Below are 19739 nucleotides of genomic sequence, written 5' to 3'. Positions count from 1 at the left end.
TAAGCTGGTGTCGTGTGACACACACTCTCGCACCTGCTCGAATGCGGACAGACGCACAGGCGTGCACACACACACACAGGCCCGCGCACACACACACACAGGCCCGCACACACACACACACACACAGGCCCGCGCACACACACACACAGGCCCGCGCACACACACACACAGGCCCGCGCACACACACACACAGGCCCGCGCGCACACACACACACAGGCCCGCGCGCACACACACACACAGGCCCGCGCACACACACACACACAGGCCCGCGCACACACACACACACAGGCCCGCGCACACACACACACACAGGCCCGCGCACACACACACACACAGGCCCGCGCACACACACACACAGGCCCGCGCACACACACACACAGGCCCGCGCACACACACAGGCCCGCGCACACGCACACACACACAGGCCCGCACACACGCACACACACACACAGGCCCGCACACACACGCACACACAGGCCCGCACACACACGCACACACAGGCCCGCGCACACGCACACAGGCCCGCCCGCACACACACACAGGCCCGCCCGCACACACACACAGGCCCGCCCGCACACACACACAGGCCCGCCCGCGCACACACACACAGGCCCGCCCGCGCACACACACACACAGGCCCGCCCGCACACACACACACACACAGGCCCGCGCACACACACACACACAGGCCCGCGCACACACACACACACACAGGCCCACGCACACACACGCACAGGCCCGCACACACACACAGGCCCGCACACACACACCGGCCCGCACACACACACCGGCCCGCACACACACACAGGCCCGCACACACACACCGGCCCGCACACACACACCGGCCCGCACACACACACCGGCCCGCACACACACACAGGCCCGCACACACACACAGGCCCGCACACACACACAGGCCCGCACACACACACAGGCCCGCACACACACACAGGCCCGCACACACACACAGGCCCGCACACACACACCGGCCCGCACACACACACCGGCCCGCACACACACACACACAGGCCCGCACACACACACACACAGGCCCGCACACACACACACACAGGCCCGCACACACACACACACAGGCCCGCACACACACACACACAGGCCCGCACACACACACAGGCCCGCACACACACACAGGCCCGCACACACACACAGGCCCGCACACACACACAGGCCCGCACACACACACAGGCCCGCACACACACACAGGCCCGCACACACACACACACAGGCCCGCACACACACACAGGCCCGCACACACACACAGGCCCGCACACACACACAGGCCCGCACACACACACAGGCCCGCACACACACACAGGCCCGCACACACACACAGGCCCGCACACACACACAGGCCCGCACACACACACAGGCCCGCACACACACACAGGCCCGCACACACACACAGGCCCGCACACACACACAGGCCCGCACACACACACAGGCCCGCACACACACACAGGCCCGCACACACACACAGGCCCGCACACACACACAGGCCCGCACACACACACAGGCCCGCACACACACACAGGCCCGCACACACACACAGGCCCGCACACACACACAGGCCCGCACACACACACAGGCCCGCACACACACACAGGCCCGCACACACACACAGGCCCGCACACACACACAGGCCCGCACACACACACAGGCCCGCACACACACACAGGCCCGCACACACACACAGGCCCGCACACACACACAGGCCCGCACACACACACAGGCCCGCACACACACACAGGCCCGCACACACACACAGGCCCGCACACACACACAGGCCCGCACACACACACAGGCCCGCACACACACACAGGCCCGCACACACACACAGGCCCGCACACACACACAGGCCCGCACACACACACACACAGGCCCGCACACACACACAGGCCCGCACACACACACAGGCCCGCACACACACACAGGCCCGCACACACACACAGGCCCGCACACACACACAGGCCCGCACACACACACAGGCCCGCACACACACACAGGCCCGCACACACACACAGGCCCGCACACACACACAGGCCCGCACACACACACAGGCCCAGGGGGTGAGCTGTTTGATGTTTGGGACAGAATCGCTGGACTCACCTTGTGACAGTGTGGACAGGGGTAGTTGTGAGATGCTGTCTGCAGGTGATGCTCAAGAGCTTCAGGAGTGGAATATTTACTCAAACACCTCGAACACCTGAAAACCAAATAAATAATCAGAGGAATGAAGCTTCTGGATGGAAACAGCAGATTTCTCCATGTCCACAGAATCGCAGAATCCCTCCAGTGCAGGAGGAGGCCATTCAGCCCATCGAGCCTGCACCCACACAAAGGGGTAATATTGCATGGCCAATCCACCGAACCCGCACGTTAACGCACTCTGCTGTCCTGGCCGATATCTATCCATCAGCAAAATGGATTCTCTGGTGGTTCGCTCACTGCTGTTTGGGGCCTCTTGCTGTTTGCCAATTGGTTGTCAGATTTCCTACATTACGACACACTTTAGTATTTTCACTGTAATGTCACAAGCTCGGACAAAATGGGATTTAACACAACTCTGCCATTAACTTTCGCAGTGACAATCAGTTACACAGCCGCTCTCTGCATCAACTTCACCCTGTTTCCAAGGTAAATCCTTTGGGAATCTTGGCCAGGACTCACGCTGACAGAGTCCGAGGATGGGATTTTCCAGCCACACTTGCCCAAAGGCCGGAAAATCCTGCCCGAGATCAACAGACCTTTACATGGTCCGTATCCCGCCTGCGACGATTCCCCATGGCGGGTGGGACAGGAAAACTACTCCCCTGGAGACTTACAGCACTGAAAAGACCCTTCGGCCCATCATGTTTGTGTTGGCCATCAAGCACCTATCTATTCTGATCCTATTTTCCAGCACTTGATCCGTAGCCTTGTCTGCTGCGGCATTTCAAGTGTTCATCTAAATGCTTCTTTAAGGTTGTGAGGGTTTCCCGCCTCTACCCGGCAGCGAGTTCCGGATTCCAAAGAATCACAGAGTGCAGTAGGTGGCCATTCGGCCCATCGAGTCAGCACCAACCACAATCCCACCCAGGCCCTATCCCCATAACCCCATATCTTTACCCTCGCTAGTCCCCCTGACACCAACAGGCAATTTAGCATTGGCCAATCCACCAAACCTGCACATCTTTGGATTCCTGGGCGGCACGGTAGCACAGTGGTTAGCACTGCTGCTTCACAGCTCCAGGGTCCTGGGTTCGATTCCCGGCTCGGGTCACTGTCTGTGTGGAGTTTGCACATTCTCCTCGTGTCTGCGTGGGTTTCCTCCGGGTGCTCCCGTTTCCTCCCACAGTCCAAAGATGTGCGGGTTAGGTTGATTGGCCAGGTTAAAAATTGCCCCTTAGAGTTCTGAGATGTGTAGGTTAGAGGGATTAGCAGGTAAATATGTGGGGGTAGGGCCTGGGTGGGATTGTGGTCGGTGCAGACTCGATGGGCCGAATGGCCTCCTTCTGCACTGTAGGGTTTCTATGATTCCCACTGCCCTCCGGGTGAGAAGGGTTTTCCTCACATCCCCTCCAAATCTCCTCCCCCGTTCCGTAAATCTCTGCCCCTTGGTTATTGGCCCCTCTGCTAAGGGAAAAAGTTTCTTCCTATTTACTCCATCTGTGTCCCTCATAATTTTGTACACCTCAGCCTTCCCTTCTTCAAGGAAGACAAACCCCACCCAAACAGCCTCTCTTCACAGATGATGATGCAGGATGATGGGGAACTGGAAGGTGATGAAGAATTCCAGTTCCCGAGTCCGGAAAAGATTCGGGATGGGCAATAGTGAGGTAAATTCAACCGCAACACACTGAGGATTGTCGGGGAGAGGAAGAGTTTGCCGCCAGGAAGCTGGAGATCCTGATTGACGGACGGGTCCCAGGGCAGGCTGGGACACGGGCGTCGCTGGCTGGCCAGCATTTATTGCCCATCCCTAGTTGCCCTTGAGAAGGTGGTGGTGAGCTGCCTTCTTGAATCGCTGCAGTCCACGTGCTGTGGGTTGACCCACAATGCTGTTAGGGAGGGAATTCCAAGATTTTGACATAGCGACTGTGAAGGAACAGCTGATATATTCCCAAGCCAGGATGGTGAGTGGCTCGGAGGGGAACTTGCAGGTGGTGGTGTTCCCATGTATCTGCTGCCCTTGGAGGAAGCTGCAGTTAGGGGACAGTCACTGGGACTGGGCTAAATTAATCTAACAACTGGAGGGAGCAATTGGCTTACCTGTAAAAAGTGGGGCATTTCTTGGGCGCCTGTTGGGGGTAGAGGTTGTGAGAATACTGGTGTACCCCCAACTCATACAGGGATGGGAAGATCTTACTGCAGAGGTGGCACCGATACGTTATCTCATCATCGTGGTTCTTGATGTGTTCCACAAACTCCTCCAGCTTCACAAAGGTCTGTGTGCAATTCTTCACCACACACTTATACACCTGAGAAAGAGAAGAACATATCATAATAGCACGGGAACTAGGAGCTGGAGGCCATTTGGCCCCTTGAACCCAATCCACCAATCAACAAGATAATGGCTGATTTTCTACCTCAATCCAATCATCCTGCAATATCCCCAAATCCTTTAGTCCCTGCAGTATCAAAAAAACCTATTGGTGGGAGTCTTGAAGAATACTCAATGACCCAGCACCCACAACTCTCCGGGGTAGAGAATTCCAAAGATTCACCAGCCTCTAAGTGAAAAAATCTGAATTCATGCCATTCTCAAAATGGCCGAACCCGTCTTCTGGGACTGTGCCTCACTGTTCCAGATTCTCCAGCCCGAGGTCAACATTCACCAGCCAGGGGGCCGACGGGACCGCTGTTTAATGTCACTGACTTGTATTAATTTCAAATGATGGCACCTCTGACAGTGCCGCACTCCCTCAGGACCGCAATGGGAGTGTCGGCTTGCAGTACGCGCTCAAGCCTCTTTACTCTGTTGCAAAGCAAGATTCGCTCTCGCATCAGAACATTTGATTCCTCTTATTACTGTTTTTATTTACAGGTTTGCGAGCAGGTTTTCCACTCCTGAGGCCCCGCAGACATTTTCTGAGCAGTTCCCCTGTCAAAGCCCTCAAGAGCATTATCTTTCTCAATTAGATCACCTCACACTGCGCTGAACCCTGGGGAATACAGGCCGCTTCCTCAATCTCGCCTCACGAGAAAATCCCAACGTAGAAATCCCACTGGTGAACCTGTTGTGGCATTCCCTCCAGGAAAACAACGTCCTCCCTTGGGTAAGGAGACCAAAACCGTACACAGTATTCCACATCTGGCCTCGCTAATGCTTTGCTAATTGGAAAACACGACAGTGAAATTAATACAAGCCAATGACAGCGGCAATTTAAATCCAAGGTGCTGCGATTCAGGCGAATGTCGTCAGGAATTGCGATGGAGCAGAGAGATTTAGGGGTTGTGGGTCCTGGAACCATTGAAAGCTAGCTGGCAGATTCAAGAAACTAATTTCAGAAGCTAAGGGAATGTTGACACAGGACTGGAATTCGAAGGGGCAAAGGTCATGTTACAATTGCACAGAGCTCTGGTTAGAATTCCCATGGATTAGCTCTGTGCAATCCTGAACGCACCTCAAGAGGGATATATTGGCCCTGGAGTGAGTGCAGTGAAGTGTGATGACCCACAAGCTGGAAAAGCCTGGATTCTCTTTCCTGCAATGTCCCCTTAAGAAGAAAATGTGCTGTGGAGTATTTGGAAAGACGGTTAATTAGCTTCCTGATTATGACGACATCATTCAGTTCCAAGAAATGTCCAGGTGACCTGGGATGTCATGGTGATGCCCAGCTAAGAAGCAAAGGATAAATGGAAAGCTAATTGCAGCCGGTCTGTTGTTACCGTTTGGCAGCTCAGAATTCTGTGAATTTGTGCAAAGAACAAGTTAAACTCTCTCTCGATGGAACATGTTTGCAGTCTTCAAATTAATTCTGCTGTTGAAGCAGGTCTCTGAGAATACAGCAGAGACTGTGTTACGGTGCGTGTTAAACAGGTGGAAAGGACAGAACACCGGGAAAAGTGAGTCACTGTGATTGGACAATGCCTAATGTGTCAGAGCACATTAGACCATCGAAAGGAGTCTGAGAAGGGAGTCTCTGGAGATTTTTGTCATCAGGACTGTTGTGACCCAATGAGAAAGCGTTCAGAGATACTCGCCTTGCCGGTGGTAACCACGTTCAGGGAGTTGGGATGGAATACGGCAGGTGGCGAATGCGAGGGCGAAAACGATGGCTGGGAAATGAAAGATGCTCCAATAAAAAAGGTCAAATTGGAAAGACTGTGAGATGAATGAATGAGGCATGAAATATTTAAAGCAAGATTTTTATTTGAAACATCCTCACCTGTTTAATTAAAGTTTGAGCTATGTTGACTTTAGCTGATTTGTTACAGTAAAAGTTGCAAAAGGTCAAATCACATCCAGTGGTATTCTTTCCATTGGCTTTTGGGGATTCCTTTCATTGTAAAAGATTATTGGTCACTATGAGGATTAGAACAATGGACTTGTTGGAATGATACTGGGGACTAAAAGGTTAAATTACGAGGACAAGTTTCATCGGCTGATCTTGTAATCCCTTCAGCGTAGACGATTAATTAGTGATCGAATTGAGGTACTTGGAAAGAATAAAGAGTTTGATAAACCCGATCTCCTCTTGTCCGGAACAAGAGGGGATAATGGGTAAGGTTAGAGCTCGGGCTATTCCAGAACAGATTCACACACAGGAGAAATCTGGAAACCTCTCATTTTAAAAAAAAGCTATTCAGACTGGAGAAAATACCAAATCTCAGAATAACTGATTATTGATAGCAGAAGTATTCAGACTTGCAGAACGGAAGCAGGTAGATGGAGCTAAGATACAGATCAGAGTGGTATTATCACTGGACTAGTAATCCAGAGACCCAGGGTAATGCTCTAGGGACCCAGGTTCGAATCCCGCCAGGGTATATGGTGGAATTTGAATTCAACAAAAAACAATCTGGAATTAAGAATCTACTGATGACCCTGAAACCGTTGTTGATTGTCGGAAAAACCCATCTGGTTCACTAATACAAGATACAAGGTTGTTGGTGAAAGATACAAAAGTCTGAGGTCACGTACCAACCGACTCAAGAACAGTTTCTTCCCTGCTGCCGTCAGACTTTTGAATGGGTTTACCTTGCATTAAGTTGATCTTTCTCTACACCTTAGCTATGACTGAAACACCACATTCTGCAGCCTCTTCTTTCCTTCTCTATGAACGGTATGCTTTGTCTGCATAGCGCGCAAGAAACAATACTTTTCACTGTATCCCAATACATGTGGCAATAATAAATCAAATCAAATAAAAAGAACATCCTGTCGGGAAGGAAATCTGCTGTCCTTACCCGGTCTGGCCTACGCGTGACTCCAGACCCCCAGCAATGTGGTTGACTCTTAAATGCCCTCAGGGATGGGCAAATAAATGGAGTAACAGGTTTGATGGGCTGAATGGCCTCGCCCCATTCCAATGTTCCCTGTGAGACTAACCTGCCCCTCACACCCAGCCCCGTGTGCATGTGTGTGTGTGTGGGTGCGCGCTTGTGCGTGTGCGTACGTGAGTGTGTGTGCGTGCTCGCACCGTACCTGTTGATTCTTGTGCTGGATCATGTGCGACTTGAGTTGGAAGTAAGTGATGAATTTACTGGGGCAAAACTGGCACTGGTACGAACTGTCAATCACCACCATCTGCTTCGCCTCGCCACCGCTGCCCTCACCCGGGTGGGTGGCTGCGTTCTGCTGTGGATGTTGCTCAGAGCTTTCCGATAACTCTGCTTTAGTGTAAACCAGAGGAAGGGGAAAAAGGGGGCGAGGGGGGGGGGGGGGAAGAGAAGGAGCAGGTGAGAGAAAGGGAGAGATAACAAGGGCTTGTTAAAGGTGTCGGTCATTCCCCAGCCTCCCAACCCGCCCTGCCACCCCAAGGTGCAGCAATCAGATACAGTTTGAACCTCAGAACACTGTCCACACCCACACTCTCATTTTCCCAAGTCCGCCATCGTGCACCTTTGCAGGCCTGCCCCTGTCGTCCCGCTGAGAAATATCACACATACAGGTCATTCAGCCCCTCGAGACTGTGCCATCCTTTAACAGCTGATCATTATCCTAACCTCATCCATCTACCTTGGCTCCATGTCTCTTCATATCCTTGGACCAGCAAAAAGTGATCTGTCCGAGATATAAAATTGGGCAGAGAACTCAGACAGAATGCTTTATATAGAATAAAATCCCTACAGTGCATTCAGCCCATCAGCTCTGTATGGACTCTCTCCAATAGAGCATTTTACCCAGACCCTATTCCCGTAACCCCACATATTTATTCTGCTAATCCCCCTAACCCACACATCCTGGGACACAGAGGGATAATTTAGCGCGGCCAATCCACCTAAACTACACATCTTTGCACTCCACACAGTGATCCAAGGCTGGAATCGAAGCTGGGTCCCTGGTGCTGTGCACTGGCGCTGTGAGGCAGCAGTGCCAACCACTGTGCCACCATGCCACACTGCTGCTTGTTGGGAGTTTTCTGTGCACAAGTTGCCTTTCCTACATCACAGCAGTAACCGTACTCAAAAACTACTTCATTTGGCCGTAAAATCTTTGGTTATCGACTTCACCTGTGTCTATCTCGAGCTCACCTATGCAACCTCATGGCTTAGATAGAAAGCTAGGGAGGAACGTCAGTGAACTTTGATCCATTATAGAGTCACAGAGGTCCACAGCACAGGAAAGGCCCTTCGGCCCATCACATCTGTGCCAGTCAAAAACAATCACCTAACTACCCCGTTTTCCAGCACAAGGTCCATAGCCTTGTGTGCCTTGGCATTGCAAGTGCACATCTAAATACTTCTTAAATATTATGAGGGTCTCTGCCTCCACCACCCTTTCAGGCAGTGAGTTCCAGACTCCCACCACCCTCTGGATGAATAAGATTTCCCTCACATCCCCTCTAAACCTCTTTCCCCTTACCTTAAATCTGCGCCCCCCCCTAGCCATTGATGCCTCCACCAAGGGGAAAAGTTTCTTCCTGTTTTCTCTGTCTCTCTGTTTAAATCATGTCAGGGGATCTCAAACAATAATGAGACGGAGTACAGGAAAGAGATAGAGAATCTGGTGAACGGGTGTGATGACAATAATCTCTCCCTCAATGTCAATAAAACGAAGGAGATTGTCATCGACTTCAGGAAGTGTAAAGGAGAACATGCCCCTGTCTACATCAACGGGGATGAAGTAGAAAGGGTCGAGAGCTTCAGGTTTTTAGGTGTCCAGATCACCAACAATCTGTCCTGGTTCCCCCACGCTGACACTGTTGTTGTTCGTCCATCGTCGTCGATGAGGACCTCGACACCATTAGTCATTATGAGGCTGGATGCGGTGTGTCCGAAGATGACTGATCAGGCCAATTCGGGCACGGAATGTCCTGGCACATATTGGGCAAACTTGTGTAGGCGCTGCAGTTGTTGCGCTGGTGGCTCTGGACTTGCGCAGCTCACGCTTAAGTTGTGCTTCAGCATCGCACCTTGCTTCATAAGCTTGACAGCCCTTGTGGATGAGGCAGCGCCAGGTAGGGCGGTTTTGTGCCAGCGTTTCCCAGGTGGTCGTGTCTATGTCAAGCGACTTCAGGGAGGCCTTGAGTGTGTCTTTGTAACGTTTCTTCTGCCCTCCATGCGAGCGTCTTCCAGCAGAGAGTTCCCCAAAAAGGCACTGCTTGGGTTTGCGCTCGTCCGGCACACGGATGACATGACCTGCCCACCGGGTCTGTGCTCTCATCAGCAGTGTGTGGACTGATGGTAGACTTGCTCTAGAGAGAACTTCAGTGTCTGGTACTTTGTCTTGCCATCTGATGCGTAATATTCTGCGAAGACAAGTCATGTGGAAATGATTGATCTGTCTTGCATGCCTTCGATACACAGTCCACGTTTCACAGGCATACAGGAGGGTAGTGAGTACCACGGCGCTGTAGACCTTCAGTTTTGTTGCTGGGCTGATTCCTCGACGTTCCCATACAGTGGAACGCAGTCGACCGAAAGCAGAACTTGCCTTTGCTATTCTGCAGTTAACCTCTGTATCAATAGTCACTGCTCGGGAGAGGGTGCTGCCAGGATAAGTGAACTGGTGCATTGCCTGTAGTTTCTGCCCTTTGATTGTGATTATGGGTTCTGTGTACGGTGCATGAGGAGCCGGCTGGTGCACGAGGAGCCGGCTGGTGCACGAGGAGCCGGCTGGTGCACGAGGAGCCGGCTGGTGCACGAGGAGCCGGCTGGTGCACGAGGAGCCGGCTGGTGCACGAGGAGCCGGCTGGTGCACGAGGAGCCGGCTGGTGCACGAGGAGCCGGCTGGTGCACGAGGAGCCGGCTGGTGCACGAGGAGCCGGCTGGTGCACGAGGAGCCGGCTGGTGCACGAGGAGCCGGCTGGTGCACGAGGAGCCGGCTGGTGCACGAGGAGCCGGCTGGTGCACGAGGAGCCGGCTGGTGCACGAGGAGCCGGCTGGTGCACGAGGAGCCGGCTGGTGCACGAGGAGCCGGCTGGTGCACGAGGAGCCGGCTGGTGCACGAGGAGCCGGCTGGTGCACGAGGAGCCGGCTGGTGCACGAGGAGCCGGCTGGTGCACGAGGAGCCGGCTGGTGCACGAGGAGCCGGCTGGTGCACGAGGAGCCGGCTGGTTCACGAGGAGCCGGCTGGGGCACGAGGAGCCGGCTGGGGCACGAGGAGCCGGCTGGGGCACGAGGAGCCGGCTGGTGCACGAGGAGCCGGCTGGGGCATGAGGAGCCGGCTGGTGCACGAGGAGCCGGCTGGTGCACGAGGAACCGGCTGGGGCACGAGGAGCCGGCTGAGGCATGAGGAGCCGGCTGGGGCACGAGGAGCCGGCTGGGGCACGAGGAGCCGGCTGGGGCATGAGGAGCCGGCTGGTGCACGAGGAGCCGGCTGGTGCACGAGGAGCCGGCTGGGGCACGAGGAGCCGGCTGGGGCATGAGGAGCCGGCTGGTGCATGAGGAGCCGGCTGGGGCATGAGGAGCCGGCTGGGGCACGAGGAGCCGGCTGGGGCATGACTCCGGTCTTTTTAATGTTGATGGTGAGTCCAAAGTTGTCACAAAACGTGGAAAATGTGTCCATACCGACTTGTATCTCTGGCTCTGAGCCAGTATACAGGGCGCAGTCATCGGCAAAGAGGAAGTTTCTCAGAACAGTCTCCTTCACTTTGGAAATAGCTTGAAGTTTCCTCAAGTTGAAGAGCTTCCCATCCCCTCTGTACTTAAGGCTGATTCCAGCAACACTGTCCTGGAAGGCATCATTCAGCATGGCAGTAAACATCATGCTGAACAGTGTGGGTGCGAGCACACAGCCCTGTTTGACACCATTGGTGACTGGGAATGCCTCAGAGGATTCTCCGCCGTCCAGTACTCTGGCCATCATGGAACTGTCGCACCATCTGAATGAATTTGGGGGGCAGCCGAACTTTGACATGATCCTCCACAGGCCTTGTCGGCTGACAGTGTCGAAGGCTTTCGCGAGGTCAACAAAGATTGTGTAGAGCTTGCGATTCTGCTCCTGACACTTCTCCTGAAGTTGGCGCGCGGCAAAAATCATGTCAATAGTCCCGCGACCTTTGCGGAAGCCACACTGTGACTCTGGAAGCAGGCCCAGCTCCGGATGAGTGACCAGACGATTCAGCAGGACTCTTGCGAGGGTTTTTCCTGCGATGGAGAGCAGCGAGATTCCTCGATGGTTGTCGCATACTTGCCGATTGCCCTTCCTCTTGTAGAGGTGTACGATGGAAGCATCTTTAAGTTCCTGAGGAATGGATCCTTGCTTCCAAAAGGACTGGAACAACTCGGTGAGCTTCTCGATAAATACAGGACCAGCAGCTTTGTAGATCTCTGCGGGTATGGCGTCTGCCCCTGGGGCTTTGCCACTAGATAGCTGGCTAACAGCTTTCGTGACTTCGGCTACTATCGGTGGGTCATCCATGGCGCTGTTGATATTGACCTGGGGAATCCTGTCTATCGCCTCATCGTTAATAGATGACGGTCAGTTGAGGACGGCTTCAGATCACCAACAACCTGCCCGGGTCCCTCCATGCTGATACTATAGTTAAGAAAGCCCATCAACGCCTCTACTTTCTCAGGCGGAAATTTGGCATGTCCGCTACGACTCTCACCAACTTTTACAGATGCACCATAGAAAGCATTCTTTCTGGTTGTATCACAGCTTGGTATGGTTCCTGCTCTGCCCAAGACCGCAAGAAACTAAAGGGTCGTGAATGAAGCCCAATCCATCACACAAACCAGCCTCCCATTCATTGACTCTGTCTACACTTCCCGCTGCCTCGGCAAAGCAGCCAGCATAATTAAGGACCCCACGTACCCCGGACATTCTCTCTTCCACCTTCTTCCTTCAGGAAAAAGATACAAAACTCTGAGGTCACGTACCAACCGACTCAAGAACAGCTTCTTCCCTGCTGCTGTCAGACTTTTGAATGGACCCACCCTAGCTATGACTGTAACACTACATTCTGTACCCTGGTTTCCTTCTCTATGAATGGTATGCTTTGTCTGTAAAGCACGTACGATACAAGACCTTTCACTGTATGCTAACACGTGACAATGAATCAAATCAAACATTATCTAGATAGTAATTAGTTGGGGCCCAGACCTGATCCTCCCGGCACTCCACCAATCACAGCCTGGTGATTTGAAAAGGCCCCATTTATCCCGTGGCTCCTGCCTGTTACTAACCCCTCTATCCGTGGTAATATATTACCCCCAACACCATAAGCCCTTCCCTGCGTAATAACCTTCCACGTAGCAACTTGCCGAAAACGCTTTGGAATTCCAAATATCTGACAGCTTTATCTACCTGTCTGCTTACCTCCTCAAAAAACCTCCCAGAAATTTATCAGATATTACTCATAAGAACTAGGAGCAGGAGTAGGCCATCTGGCCCCTTGAGCCTGCTCCACCATTCAATAAGATCATGGCTGATCTTTTCATGGACTCAGCTCCACTTACCCACCCGCTCACCATAACCCTTAATTCCTTTACTGTTCAAAAATTCATCTATCCTCTTTATAAAACCCTGTTCTCACTATGATTGTCTAATTACCTTGTAAACAACTTCTCAGCAACAGATCCCAATGTTTCCCCAACAATGAGACAACACAGCCTTGTCATTGCTACAGGACAGAGCTCCAGTCTGTTCAATCTATCTCGCTTGGTGTAAATCTCTCTGCTCTGCCCTCAGCCTCGTGTTGCCTGTAGGATTTATTGGAAACTTTCTGGTCTGGGTGACCATTTTTTTTTGTGACTTGATTTGATTTATTATTGTCACATGTGTTAATATACAGTGAAAAGTATTGGTTCTTGCACGCTATACAGACAAAGCATACTGTTCATAGAGAAGGAAAGGAGAGAGTGCAGAATGTAGTGTTACAGTCATAGCTAGGGTGTAGAAAAAGATCAACTTAATGCAAGGGGGTGGTCCGTTCAAAAGTCTGACAGCAGCAGGGAAGATGCTGTTCTTGAGTCGGTTGGTACATGACCTCAGACTTTTGTATCTTTTTCCCGAAGAAGGTGGAAGAGAGAATGTCCAGGGTGCGTGGGGTCCTTAATTATGCTGGCTGCTTTGCCGAGGCAGCGGGAAGCGTAGACAGAGTCAATGGATGGGAGGCTGGTTTGCGTGATGGATTGAGCTACATTCACGACCTTTTGTAGTTCCTTGCGGTTTGGGGCAGAGCAGGAGCCATACCAAGCTGTGATACAACCAGAAAGAATGCTTTCTATGGTGCATCTGTAAATGTTGGTGAGAGTCGTAGCGGACATGTCAAATTTCCTTAGTCTTCTGAGAAAGTAGAGGCATTGGTGGGCTTTCTTAACTATAGTGTCGGCATGGAGGGGACCAGGACAGGTTGTTGGTGATCTGGACACCTAAAAACTTGAAGCTCTCGACCCTTTCTACTTTTTCCACATTGATATAAAGTCGATGACAATTTCCTTTGTTTTGTTGACATTGAGGGACAGATTATTGTTGCCGCACCAGTTCACCAGATTCTCTATTTCATTCCTGTACATTGCCTCGTCATTGTTTGAGGTCCAACCCACTACGGTGGTGTTGTCAGCAAACTTGAAAATCGAATTGGAGGGAATTTGGATTCTGCCCACACGATTATCCGGAATCCGGCTGGACTCTCCCTGGTCCGGGAGCTTGGAATTACCCTTCCCTCCAGGGCACAGGCACAAGCAGAGCTTCAAAAGAGTTCGGAACCTTTTTTAAAGCGGGCACGTGTACAAAACCACCACTCGCCGCGCCGCAGTCACGTGGCTGACCTGTGACCTCGTTCTCCTCTGGGTCCCCCATCTCTTCGGAGTTGACCGTCACCACCTGTACGGAGACGGAGGAACGGGACACGCCCGCCGGCCACACCTTGTGGGTTTGCATGTGTTTCTTGACATTCGACTTCTGAGCAAAGGCACGGCCACAAACAATGCACTGGAATGGCTTCTCCCCAGTGTGGCTGCAGGGGGGACAAAGAGGGGGGGGGTCAGGGGTCAATCAGGACAACCAAAGGTCATACAAGCATTCCAATTTCAAATAAGGACAGCAAACCTTGTTACCATCAACAATGGAAAGATCACAAACACGAATGTCAAATCCAGGAGCGGGAGATGAGTGTTCAGAGAACTTAAGTACAGCTTTGTCAGAACCCTGATGGAAACTTGCATTTATATAGCGCCTTTCACAACCTCAGGAAATGCTTCAGAGCCAATGATGCAGTTTTGAAATGTAGTCACGGCTGCAATATGATAATGAGCAGATGCTCTGTTTCCTGTGGTGTTGACCAAGGGGGAAATATTGATCAGGGCACCGGACAGAACTCTCCTCATCTTCAAAATGGCTCCTTACCCATCAAGAGGGTAAACAGGGCCTCAGGTCAACACCACATCCCAAGGACAGCACCGCTGACAGTGCTGCACTCCCTCAATACCGCACTGAGCATCAGCCTGGATTTTCACGTTGAATTCTTGCAGCGTGAGACACTGAGTGAGAACTGAGGAACATGGAGGGGAATATCTGCTGTCAGAACCCGCCTGAGCAATGTGGAGCCAGAGGACAAGAAATCCCAATCCCCTTCTAGATTTACTAGGATGCTACCGGGACTTGGTGGTTTGAGTTATAAGGAGAGGCTGGATAGACTGGGACCTTTTTCTCTGGAGCGTAGGAGGCTGAGGGGTGATCTTATAGAGGTCTATAAAATAATGAGGGGCACAGATAAGGTAGGTGGGCAGCACGGTAGCACAGTGGTTAGCACTGCTGCCTCACAGCGCCAGAGACCTGGGTTCAATTCCTGGCTTGGGTCACTGTCTGTGTGGAATTTGCATGTTCTCCCCGTGTCTGCGTGGGTTTCCTCCGGGTGCTCCGGTTTCCTCCCACATTCTGAAAGACGTGCTGGTTAGGTGCATTGACCCGAACAGGCGCCGGACTGTGGCGCTCGGGGAATTTCACAGTAACTTCATTGCAGTGTTAATGGTAGCCTTACTTGTGACCAATAAATAAACTTTAAGGTAAATAGTCAACCAAAGGTAGGGGGGTCTAAAACTAGAGGGCATAGGTTTAAGATGAGAGGGGAGAGATACAAAAGTGTCCAGAGGGGTAATTTTTTCACACAGAGGGTGGTGAGTGTCTGGAACAAGCTGCCAGACGCAGTAGTTGAGGCGGGTACAATTTTATCTTTTAAAGAGCGTTTAGACAGTTACATGGGTACGATGGGTACAGAGGGATATGGGCCAAACGAAGGTAATTGGGACTACCTTAGTGGTTAAAAACAAAAGGGGCGGCATGGACAAGTTGGGCCGAAGGGCCTGTTTCCATGCTGTGAACCTCTATATCTATTCTTGGTGGACAGGGACCCCCACCCCATCCCCCTCTCCGTCCCAAATCCAAACCTGCCATTAACAGAAAGCTGGGTGTATTCAGAGGCCCTCTCAGCCCCTGTGGCACCAAGATTTACCATGTGGAGATGCTGGCGTTGGACTGGGGTAAACACAGTAAGAAGTCTCACAACACCAGGTTAAAGTCCAACAGGTTTATTTGGTAGCAAATGCCACCAGCTTTCGGAGTGCTGCCCCTTCATCAGGTGGAGTGGGAGATGTGCTCACAAAACAGGGCACATAAAGACACAAACTCAATTTACAGAATAATGATTGGAATGCGAGTCTTTACAGCTAATCAAGTCTTAAAGGTACAGACAATGTGAGCGGAGAGAGGGTTAAGCACAGGTTAAAGAGATGTGTATTGTCTCCAGACAGGACAGCTAGTGAGATTTTGTAAGTCCAGGCAAGTCGTGGGGGTTACAGATAGTGTGACATGAACCCAAGATCCCGGTTGAGGCCGTCCTCATGTGTGCGGAACTTGGCTATCAATTTCTGCTCAGCGATTCTGCGTTGTCGTGTGTCGTGAAGGCCGCCTTGGAGAACGCTTACCCGAATATCAGAGGCCGAATGCCCGTGACCGCTGAAGTGTTCCCCAACAGGAAGAGAAACAGTCTTGCCTGGTGATTGTCGAGCGGTGTTCATTCATCCGTTGTTGTAGCGTCTGCATGGTTTCCCCAATGTACCATGCCTCGGGACATCCTTCCCTGCAGGATTGTCTACCTTATATGCTGCAGGAAAGGATGACCCGAGGCATGGTACATTGGGGAAACCATGCAGACGCTACGGCAACGGATGAATGAACACCGCTTGACAATCACCAGGCAAGACTGTTCTCTTCCTGTTGGGGAACACTTCAGCGGACATGGGCATTCGGCCTCTGATCTTCGGGTAAGCGTTCTCCAAGGCGGCCTTCACGACACACGACAGTGCAGAGTCGCTGAGCAGAAACTGATAGCCAAGTTCCGCACACATGAGGACGGCCTCAACCGGGATCTTGGGTTCATGTCACACTATCTGTAACCCCCACGACTTGCCTGGGCTTACAAAAATCTCACTAGCTGTCCTGTCTGGAGACAATACACATCTCTTTAACCTGTGCTTAACCCTCTCTCCACTCACATTGTCTGTACCTTTAAGACTTGATTAGCTGTAAAGAATCGCATTCCAATCATTATTCTGTAAATTGAGTTTGTGTCTCTGTATGCCCTGTTTGTGAGCAGAACTCCCACTCCACCAGACGAAGGAGCAGCACGCTCCGAAAGCTAGTGGCATTTGCTACCAAATAAACCTGTTGGACCTTAACCTGGTGTTGTTAAACTTCTTACCAAGAGTTACCGACAGCCTGGGGCCAAGAGCTTCAGACGGCCATTTGGGGAGGTGGTGATGTCACTGGTCTAATAATCCACTGGGGGCAAAGGTTAAAATCCCACCTGGATAGCTGCTAGAAATTGAACTCAATTAATAAATCTGGAATATAAAATTAGTTTCAGTAACGGTGACCGTGACAACTATCATCCATTGTCAAAAAACCCATCTGGTTCACTAATGTCCTTTAGGGAAGGAAATCTGCCGTCCTTACCCGGTCTGGTCAACATCTGACTCCAGAGTCACAGCAAACTGGCTGACTCCCAAATACTCTCTGAAATGGCCCAGCAAGCAAAGGGCAATAGAGATGGGCAACAAACGCTGGCCTTGCCAGTGAAGGTCACATCGCAAAGAATACATTTAAAACTGTGGTTTTCGTGTGAAGGGGGAGACACGGGAGAATGCGGATTTAAGATAATCCAGAGGTGACATGAGGAGAAAACAAACCCTTCGAAGGGCAATGGGGAAAGGCCAGAGGAGTCAGGCTAATGGGATCGCTCTACCAGCACAAGCACAATGGGCTGAATGGCCTCCTCCTGGGCTCTTGCATTCTTTATAATCAGCCAGTCACAAGAGGAGAGACAGACATTCTGACGACGGTTTATTCGCTTGGATCAGATCCCATGAAGAAACCGACCCTTGTACCTTCTGATGTGCTGCTGGAGGTCAAAGTTCTTGGCAAACATCTTGTTGCAATAGTTACATTGCAGCTTCTGCAGTTTTCCTTTTCCTGAAAGAGAGAGAAACAGTTTGTGACATTCACTCGAGATTCCATTTCTCATCACTCCTTCCTGCCGCTCTGCAAACACTGAGAGGCACGGAGTGATTCTGGGAGGCTTCACCGACACAGACGCTTCACTCAGAGAAACCCAGAGCCCGACACTGCCCGAGAGTGAGTGAGTGAGACATCTCCACGTGGCACAGTGTCGCTGGTTACACACCCCCCCTCCCCCCCCCCCCCCCCCCCCCCCCCCCACCCACCCTGGTAACACCCACACTGACATCTCCCTCACGGGCAGGCGGGGGGCTCTCGCGGTCCCTCACTCATGCGGCCATTCTCCATTAGCGCCAGAGGATATTCAACTCCAGGAGGCATCGCAATCCTATCCTCGGTGGGAGATTACGAACCCTCAGAAACAGGGTTTGGGATGAATTTCCTTCACCCTATCACAGAGTGATTTCCGTTTTGTTGCATCACAAACGCCAGGGACTTGGTAGCAGAGAGATTCTCTCCTGGGTTTCATGAGACTCACTGCTTGTTACTTTGCAGAAATGAATTCCGCCCCCCCCCCCCCACCCCACCCCCCTCACCCCACCCCACCCCCCTCACCCCACCCCCCCCCCACCCCACCCCCCCACCCCACCCCCCTCACCCCACCCCCCCCCACCCCCCTCACCCTACCCCCCCCCCACCCCACCCCACCCCCCTCACCTCACCCCACCCCCCCCCCCACCCCACCCCCCTCACCCCACCCACCCACCCCCCCCCCCGCCGCCCTCCGACACACAGGCCTGGAAATCACAAAGATTCTCCGAAATAACTGACCCTCTGACAGTGCGGCACTCCCTCAGTACTGACCCTCTGACAGTGCAGCACTCCCTCAGTACTGACCCTCTGACAGTGCGGTACTCCCTCAGTACTGACCCTCTGACAGTGCGGCACTCCCTCAGTACTGACCCTCTGACAGTGCGGCACTCCCTCAGTACTGACCCTCTGACAGTGCGGCACTCCCTCAGCACTGACCCTCTGACATTGCGGGCACTCCCTCAGCACTGACCCTCTGACAGTGCGGCACTCCCTCAGTACTGACCCTCTGACAGTTCGGCACTCCCTCAGTACTGACCCTCTGACAGTGCGGCACTCCCTCGGCACTGACCCTCTGACAGTGCGGCACTCCCTCAACACTGACCCTCTGACAGTGCGGCACCCCCACAGCACTGACCCACCGACAGTGCAGCACTCTCTCTGTACTGCTCCTCTGATAGTTCGGCACTCCCTCAGTACTGACCCTCTGACAGTGCGGCACTCCCTCAGTACTGACCCTCTGACAGTGTGGCACTCCCTCAGTACTGACCCTCTGACAGTGCGGCACTCCCTCAGTACTGACCCTCTGACAGTGTGGCACTCCCTCAGTACTGACCCTCTGACAGTGCGGCACTCCCTCAGTACTGACCCTCTGACAGTGCGGCACTCCCTCAGTACTGACCCTCTGACAGTGCGGCACCCCCACAGCACTGACCCACCGACAGTGCAGCAATCTCTCTGTACTGATCCTCTGATAGTTCGGCACTCCCTCAGTAATGACCCTCTGATAGTGCAGCACTCCCTCAGTACTGACCCTCTGACAGTGCGGCACTCCCTCAGCACTGACCCTCTGACAGTGCG

At 52.7% G+C, this 19739-nt stretch overlaps 1 protein-coding gene across 1 annotated transcript in view; it reads right to left on the bottom strand.

The window, feature by feature from the left end:
- znf341 (zinc finger protein 341) overlaps positions 1-19739 on the bottom strand; it is a 31691-nt gene that overhangs the window by 7863 nt on the left and 4089 nt on the right. Inside the window, exons 2-6 of the mRNA XM_078236082.1 lie at positions 17999-18083; positions 14384-14571; positions 7650-7837; positions 4271-4479; positions 2129-2225 (exon numbers count right to left, since the gene is read on the bottom strand). Of these exons, the coding sequence (XP_078092208.1) occupies positions 2129-2225; positions 4271-4479; positions 7650-7837; positions 14384-14571; positions 17999-18083 (767 nt within the window). The remainder of the gene's footprint in view (positions 1-2128; positions 2226-4270; positions 4480-7649; positions 7838-14383; positions 14572-17998; positions 18084-19739) is intronic.

The sequence above is a fragment of the Mustelus asterias genome, chromosome 20, assembly GCF_964213995.1.
Source record: "Mustelus asterias chromosome 20, sMusAst1.hap1.1, whole genome shotgun sequence".
Lineage (NCBI taxonomy): Eukaryota > Metazoa > Chordata > Chondrichthyes > Carcharhiniformes > Triakidae > Mustelus > Mustelus asterias.
The sequence above is the reverse complement of the archived record's forward strand: the minus strand, read 5'-3'. Positions and strand labels throughout refer to the sequence as shown.